Source organism: Sorex fumeus, unplaced genomic scaffold (genome assembly GCF_029834395.1).
Source record: "Sorex fumeus unplaced genomic scaffold, SorFum_2.1 ptg000094l, whole genome shotgun sequence".
Lineage (NCBI taxonomy): Eukaryota > Metazoa > Chordata > Mammalia > Eulipotyphla > Soricidae > Sorex > Sorex fumeus.
In genome coordinates, this window is record NW_026606151.1 from 21196221 (window position 1) to 21204531 (window position 8311).

Below are 8311 nucleotides of genomic sequence, written 5' to 3' on the forward strand. Positions count from 1 at the left end.
TAGGACTTTTTATGTCTATTTATCCATTATCCCACTTCTATCTTGGTATATATGCACTTGGTAAAACAATTATAATATTGGTATGTTGCCAAAGACAATCAGAAAACATGCCCATATGAGGAGATTTCTTCTTAAAATTAGAATTTAGCGGTTCATGTTCTATTTTTCTTTTTTTTTGGCAGGGGTGGAGGGTAGGGGGGTGTCTGATGGGGCTGGGTGTACACCCACCCAGCTATGCTCCTGATTCTGGAGACCATAGCACATGCTGGGGTTCAAGCCTGGATCGGCCAGGAGCAAGGCAACCACTTTGCACAATGTACTCTCTCTCCGACCCCAAGTTTCAAGTTCTTTATAAAAGTCAAGATGAACATGGCATTTTGAAATCAAAATTACTTTAGATGCTATACATGGAATAACTTCTCACAAACTTGAACTGAAAAGGGGATGGACTTTAAAAATAAATGGACTAGGGGCAAGGTTAAAGATTCTTTTCTAGTTATTAATACTATACTTGTAATATAATGAATATTAGTAATATTAATAATTATCAGTATCTCAAACATTTACATTATAAATATTAAGTATTTAATATTCCTATATTTAATGTGAGGGTTTATATTTTTAATATTAAAGCTATAGTTTATTAAATCATACCGCTTATTACTAAACATTAGAAGAAAGTCTTCATAGACTTCAAGAATTTTAATAAGCAATATTTTATATTTCAGAGTCGGAGATTGAACCCTCTGGATCGCCCACACCCGAGGCCAAAAAATCTAAGATTTTATGCCTCTCAAATCCCCTGGTAGCATTTGGTGTTCAGTAACTGATACTGTTTCTGGGTAAGAGGTCACAGCATTATATGTTCTGGCGGACACAAACAGTGAACTGCTCAAATGTGAGCTCATTTTTTCTTCAAATGTAACTTCAGATGTCAAATGTAATCTCCAAGATAACATTCTTGTTCAGACTGTGAGACTGGGGATCCTGGAGCCAGGTGGTCACTGGGTCAGGAGGAAGGTGCCAGCCACACCCTGGAAAGCAGGATAAACACCCCCAGCCACGCGGCTCCCACAGCCGCCCAGTCAATAGGATGCCCTCACAGACTCTGCAGTTAACTACTGGTGATTGCTTGAGCCAGCTGTACAATGCAAACTTGAATCTTCACTAACATGGACCTTTGGCCAGAAGTTTGGCTGTTCCCAGAACAGATCCTCTGGCAGAGATCTTGGAATTCCCCTTACTTTGTGTCTTTCCAAGCGTTCTACATTACTAACCCTCGGTAGGTGCTGTCCCAGCAAGATCCGTCCTCCGGATATAATGGACTTCTGGATCTCTCGCCTTAAGAAAACAAGACTGAGATCAAGGTCTATAATAGAAAACTGGGTTGGGAATTGTTACAGGATTTTGACTATGAATTGGTTACTTTCATGCTCTTTGATATGCAAATCTCTTAACCTCTAACCCTCAAATCTCTTAACCTCTAACCCTCAAATCTCTATACTTACGGCTTGCTTGCCTTATGATTTAAAAAAAAAATTTTTTTTTTATTGCCCACCACATTGATTGAGCTGGGCCTTTGACAGGCCTCAAAAAATGGCTTGTGCAAGTCCTAAAATAGTCACGATTTGCTGAGCCAGAGCTTGAAATTTAGCTATAATAGTGACTCAACATTGTTGATTCAGCTGAACTTCACCGGCCTGAAGACTAGATTACAGTTTTCCTGATTTAGTCAGGCAAACTCTGCTGAATGCATCACGAGAAGAATGTGAGCTCTGATCAGTTTCTATCAGATATGAATTACTTAAGTCTGTTATGAGCACCGTGTCAAACAGTGTAAAAGATGAAAATGGTCACTTCTCTAAAGTCAGGGGGCTAGCATGCTTCAGATGTCCTGATTTGATCTTCACAACAATCCTGTGAAGTAGGGTTCTATTATCTTTGCTTTCCTAAAGAGGAAACGGAGGTGTCTGGGGGTTCAGTTGACCAGTAACAGAAAACAGTATCCTGTGGGGCCTCGATTCAATCCAAAGCCTGTTCTGTAAGCGCCTCTCCATGATGCCTGCCATATTGAGAGGCATTATTTAACATTACTCAACACTGAGCTCAGAAATGAGTGTCAAGCAGCGTGAGGACAACTGTCCCCAGCCAACTGGATGTCCCAGTAAGAAGGTGAAGTAGTTAGATTTACTCTCTAAGCAATTCTTCCAGAGCCTATGGAAGATTGAAATAATTCTCCCACGAGCACTGCAGATGCCGCCCTCCTCTCTGGAAGCATTTAGAGAGCTTGAGATGATGGTCTCAACTGCTGCTTCTGCTATCATCATTTGGCACAAAACATTTCCTTCTGTCTTGCTAAAGAAATTAGCCCCATACTCTTCTGGTTCGAATAACCAAGCATTTGACAGATTGTTAAGAGAAAAAGTAAAAAGAAGCATACCAATGTATGTATCTCCTGTATATAGGACAGATACTTCAAAAAACTTGGTCACTCCCCCACGTGGCTTCAGGGGCCACCTTAAGTATGTCTTGCCTAAGAAGAGCTTACACTGTGAAGCAAGAGTGGTCGGTCGGTCAGAAAGTTTGGGGGGAGTCACGGGGTGAAACTGCTCACCGGAGAGATTTAGATGGCCATGGCCTTCACTAAAGGTGGCCTTCATCCAATCTTTAAGATCTTCCAGAGAAATTAATCTTTTAGCCGTCAAATTTATCAAGCCAAAAAAAGGCCATTTCCATAAATCATTTTTCTAGTACTATGTAGATTCTGTTGAATAAAGAAAATTAACGTTAAAAATAAAACGACAAACAGGAATATGTCTTGATTTCAAGAAAAAAAAGGAAACTAGGAACAGGTCAGAGCAGGCAGATGCAAAGGTTTACGGGGAGCAGAGATTCCCATGCTCTGACGTACGCAAAGATCTAGAAGTCTAAGGCACTCCAAGACCACAAATTGCACAGAAATTCACACAAATGTAAAACCACAGCAACTGAGAAGGACAGAATCTTTGGCCCCAAAGAAGCTTCCTGAACTGTGATTATTGTCTAAATGAAATAAAATCATCTGGTCATTTTTGTGGATTCTGTTTTCACATTTGGTTCAAGTGACTTCCCCAACATACTACACTAGGAAGCATGTCATGTGTCCTGTGTCATCCTGAGCAAACCTTGGACATAACACCTTGGCTTGGCATATTGGGTCCATGAAATTAAGTCATATGCTGGCCTTGAGCACTTTGGTTTCCTCTTCAACTATTTAGTGTCCTGAGTTACTGTTAGGTGATTTAGGTAGAGGGTTAGGACGAAGACAATCGGGGAGAAATAGCTCACATTTGGGACCCCTCACTTCTTGTCCAAATTGGTGGTGGTCTCTCCTCCGCACGTAGCCAAAGAGGGGCTCTGTGGATGTGTGGCGGATTCAACTAAGAGTATACCTGGAGAAGGCAGGCAGACTTAAACACCATAAAAGTAATTTTTTGGAAACGCGGCTCATGACCACATTCTGGGGTCACTTGAATCTCAGATTGGGATGTGTCCTTTTACTTTATGGGATAATGTCTGCGCTCTGTACCCTCTGGAGAAGCTCACATTTTCCCTATTTTATCTTTTACAACATCAAAGTTTACAAAGTTATTCCTAGTTGGGTTTCAGACATACTATGTTTCAACACCAATCCCACCACCAGTGTCATATTCTCTCCACCAGGGCTCCCACCCACCCAACCAACCAACCATCCCCAACTTGCCACCTTGACATCTAACAGTGTTTAGAATTATTTGATCTCAGACATACAAGACATACAAATAATCTGGTCTGAAGTGTTTTGAATTTTTCTAGATGAGCTCCCAGACATGGTAGAGACAAACCATCTATTCCATGCCCTGTCCAAATTCGCCTGTGGAATCCAGGAGCATACAGAATTGGAATTCTATGCCACTAAAGTGTGTGCCAATAGATAATGAATCTTCCCCTTTTTTGGGGGTGGGGGTCACACCCGGCGATGCACAGGGGTTACTCCTGGCTCTGCACTCAGGAGTTACTCCTGGCAGTGCTTAGGGGGCCATATGGGATGCTGGGAATTGAAGTTGGGCCGGCCGCGTGCAAGGCAAACGCCCTACCCGCTGTGCTGTCTTTCCAGCCCCATGAACCTTCACTTTCAATCCTTGAATTAGGAGCACCTTCAGGGCAAAAACAATTTTTATCTTTTTGTTTTAGCACCATTACTGGCAACTGATAACTTTTCTGCTGTTTTGGATCCATACCTGGTGATGCTCAGAGATTGCTCCGGGCTTTGCACTCAGGAATTACTCCTGTCAGCGGTCTAGGGACCGCATGGGATGCCGGGGATTGAATGTGGGTTGGTCCTATGGCAAGGCAAATACCCGACCCTCTGTACTAGGGCTCTGGATCCTCAAGAGACAACTTTCATTTTGATGTGGAGGTAAATTGCTTTTGTAGGATAAGTGGAGTGGAAAAATAAGTTTCTTCCTTTTTTATCATTTCTAAAATTTTCTACTTTTTAATTTACCATTAAAATTTAGTTGCAAAAGCAGGGTTTGAACAAATTGTGAAGACTTTTCAAACCAAAATAGAAATGATAGATAGTATAGTGGTTAGTGCACTTGCCTTGCACGTTGACCTTAGTTCAATTCCCAGCACCACTTCTAGTACCATTTGTCATTTCCCTGTGCTTCTAACTCACTCATGTGTCCCCTGAGAACCCCAGGAGTGAATCTTGAGCACAGAGCAGGAGTAAGCCATGCGCATAGCCAGACATGAGCATAGCTTTACTTCCCCTAATATATATAAACACTGTAGCACTCTAGCACTGTCCTTCCCTTCTTCATCAGTAACATATCCATGAGACTTGTTACTGTGTTTGGCATATGAATACACCACTGGGAGCTTGCCAGGTCTGCTCTGCGGGGCGGGATACTCTCAGTAGCTTGCCGGGCTCTCCGAGAGGGTCGGAGGAATCAAACTCAGGTCGGCCGCATGCAAGGCAAACACCCTACCCGCTGTGCTAAGAGGCAAAATTCTATAAATATAAAACTTCTACTAAATGCTATCTGTTGACTAGTAACTATCGAAAAAAGCTTGCCATCTATGGGAAACTGCATTTTATTTTTTTTCAGCTCTTTAAATAAGACTGAATTAAATGCAAGAAGCACCAAAGGATTTCCCTTAAACTAATAGTACAGCACAAAAAACAAGGCTTCTAAAAATGAGGATATAACTGATTTTTCACTGTTCAGCTTGACCTTCATTTATTATTTTGCTGTGGGTTTCTGGGACACCCTTGGAAGTGCTCCAGGCTCACTCCTGACTCTGTACTCAGTGATCGCGCCTATCAGGCTCTGGGGCCAATATAGGGTGTCAGGGGTCGAACCTGGGTCAGCAGCATGCAAGGCAAGTGTCCTACCTGCTGTATTATCTCTCTGGCTCCTCAATCATTTGGTTAATCATTTCCTTAACTTGGCAGAGAATACCACCATTTGCTGGGGAATTTTTTATGGCACGAAAAACCAAATTTGCTCTCTGATGGAGCAGTTAGATCTCTCTCCACATTCACCTTGTGAGCGCATCTTCCTGCTCTGAGTGTCACTTCTCTGAGAGAACATTGTTTATCTTCACACATCACTCTTTGCTTTCAGGCCACTTTATTGCTGAATGATTGGAGGTTAAACCATGTCATACCTTGCATTTTGCTCTGAATTCTCATCCCAGTGAAGCAAGTCAAAATTCTTCTCTGTGTTTTGTATACATCCTTCGTTTTAATTTTTTCTCTCCTAACGTGGATGCAATAACACGGGAACTAAGCCTGGCTTTCTTCACATGCCTTAGAATAGAAATCCTTGGAAGAATGCAGAGCCTCTTATTTTAATGATAGGCATCCAGGGAAATGCCTGGGGCTTTAGCTTAAAAAAACTATCCATTCATCTCTGCAGGAATGTGGGTCTGTGTAGGATATCCCATCTATGAGATTTTGACACTTGCACGGTGAAAACCAATAAGCAAACAACACGCTGTTCCGACAATAACACATTCCTAAGGTCAACGATGGCTCTTGGTCCAGTTTTTATCAGAGCTTCTATCCTCTTGTTTCTACACTTTCCACATATTCTTAAAGCTAAGTTTGAAAAATAGTGTGGTCTGTGCAAATGCTCTTATCTGTACTCAAAAATGTTCTGTTTCCTAAGCTTTTATTTTAGTCTCACACAGAAGCTTAAGACTCTTCACCAATATACAAACCTGTGATATAAAGTTTGAAATTTTAAATATTTTAAATATACTATTAAGGGATCATAATAGACCAATCCTCGTGACATCGTGACTTGGATAAGGGACATATTTAGGCGAGAGAAAATAAGGTAGCCCTTTATGAATTTATTTGAAGGTGATCTGCTTCATACATAGCTCTAAGAGGAGTGAGAATAAAGCAACTCATAGAGAATTAAATTATTAAAATAATCCAAAATTGTCTTTCCACTCTGGCCTGGCCCGCCAGCCCAACTTGGGGTACACTTCCCCTCTCTGTCTCTCTCTTGCCCCCCCTCTCTCTTTTTAAATTTCGTGGGGCTCTCTCTTCCTTGTAGAGAAGTCCCCATTGTCTCTTAAATGTTGACTTACTCTCTCCTTGCGTTAACAAATTTCTTTATTAAATTCATACATAAAATAAAGTAAAAGATGTCAACTTGAAGTCTTGAACCAGGCCTGCTGTTGGCTGTTTCTGTTTCTTTTGTTTGTTTCTGCCTTTGGGGTCACACCCGGCAATGCTCAGAGCCTACTCCCAACGTGGGATGCTGGGTATCCAACCTAGGTGGGCCAGAAGCAAGGCAAACGCCCTCCCCACTGTACTATTGCTCCGGCCCCCGGTGCTCCTCATCTCTTGAGTGAGAAGGTCCTTGCCATCAGCCTCCTAAAGGCTCCCTTGACATCTCTGTTCCTTAGTGTGTAGATAACGGGGTTCAGCATCGGCGTGATGATGCCATAAAAGAGGGACACCATCTTCCCCCGGTCCTTGGAGGCAGGGGACGGGGGCTGCAGGTACATGTAGATGGCAGTGCCATAGAAGAGGGACACCACGACGAGATGGGAGCCGCAGGTCCCGAACGCCTTGCGCCGGCCCTCGGCCGACTTGATCCTCAGCACCGCCCGGGCGATGAAGCCGTAGGAGATGAGAATGAGCGCCAGCGGGATGAGGAGGAAGAGCACGCTGATGAAGAAGAGCTCCGCCTCGTTGGCCGTCGTGTCGGCGCAGGACAGCTTGAGCAGGGCGGGCACCTCACAGAAGAAGTGGTCCACTTCGTGGTGGCCACAGAGCGGCATCTCCAGGGTCAGGGTGGACTGCAAGACCGAGTTGCTGAAGCCGCTGACCCACGACGCCGCAGCCAGCTGGGCGCAGAGCCTCTGGTGCATGATGACCGAGTACCGGAGGGGCCGGCAGATGGCCACGAACCTGTCGAAGGACATGACGGCCAGGAGAAGACACTCCGTGGAACCCAGAGCCAGGAAGATGAAGAGCTGGGCCACGCAGCCCCCGTAACTGATGACCTTGCGGGCGCTGCGGATGTTTACCAGCATCTGCGGGACGGTGCTGGTGGTGTAGCAGAGGTCCAGCACCGAGAGATTGGTCAGGAAGAAGTACATGGGCGTGTGGAGCTTGGCATCCACGCGGGACACCACGATTATCGCCAGATTGCCTAGGATGGTCAAGATATAGGAAACCAGGAACACGACAAAGAGAGGGAACTCCAGCCATGGCCGATCTGAGAAGCCTAAGAGGATGAACTCCCGAGGGACACTCTCGTTGACCTGCCTCATGCTGGATGCCACCACACCTGCTGCTGGAAACAGAGAAAGTCAGCATGGGCACAGCACATGGTAACTAGCTTGTAAAACATGTAAAATACCGTGACAGATGATAGCACTGTCCTCCCAGTTGTTCATCCATTTGCTTCCAGCAGGCCCAGTAATGTCTCCCCTGTGAGACATTTTGTTCCTGTGTTTGGCATGTTGAATACGTCACGGGTCGCTTGCCAGGCTGTGCCGTGCAGGTGAGATACTCTCAGTGGCTTGCTGGGCACTTCGAGGGGCGGAGGAATCAAACCCAGGTGAACCAGGTAGGCCTCGTGCAAGGCAAATGCCCTACCCTCTGTGCTATCGCTCCAGCCCATGACAGACAATACATTGATAAAATATATCTTTGTAAGTATCTTAAAGTGGTTCTGCAAAATGAACTCGAACATCTCCGAGTCTATCACCAGTTTCCACAGGCACAGGAGTCATTTTTTTGGGTCTTTTTATCCTGCAA

The 8311-nt window shown here is 44.3% G+C and overlaps 1 protein-coding gene across 1 annotated transcript; it reads right to left on the minus strand.

Annotated features, from left to right (window-relative positions):
* Positions 1-6879: 6879 nt before the first annotated feature.
* Positions 6880-7821, minus strand: LOC130040422 (olfactory receptor 2B2-like). The gene has a single exon (XM_056132500.1). The coding sequence runs from the start codon at positions 7819-7821 to the stop codon at positions 6880-6882; it is 942 nt and encodes a 313-aa protein (XP_055988475.1).
* Positions 7822-8311: the final 490 nt, after the last annotated feature.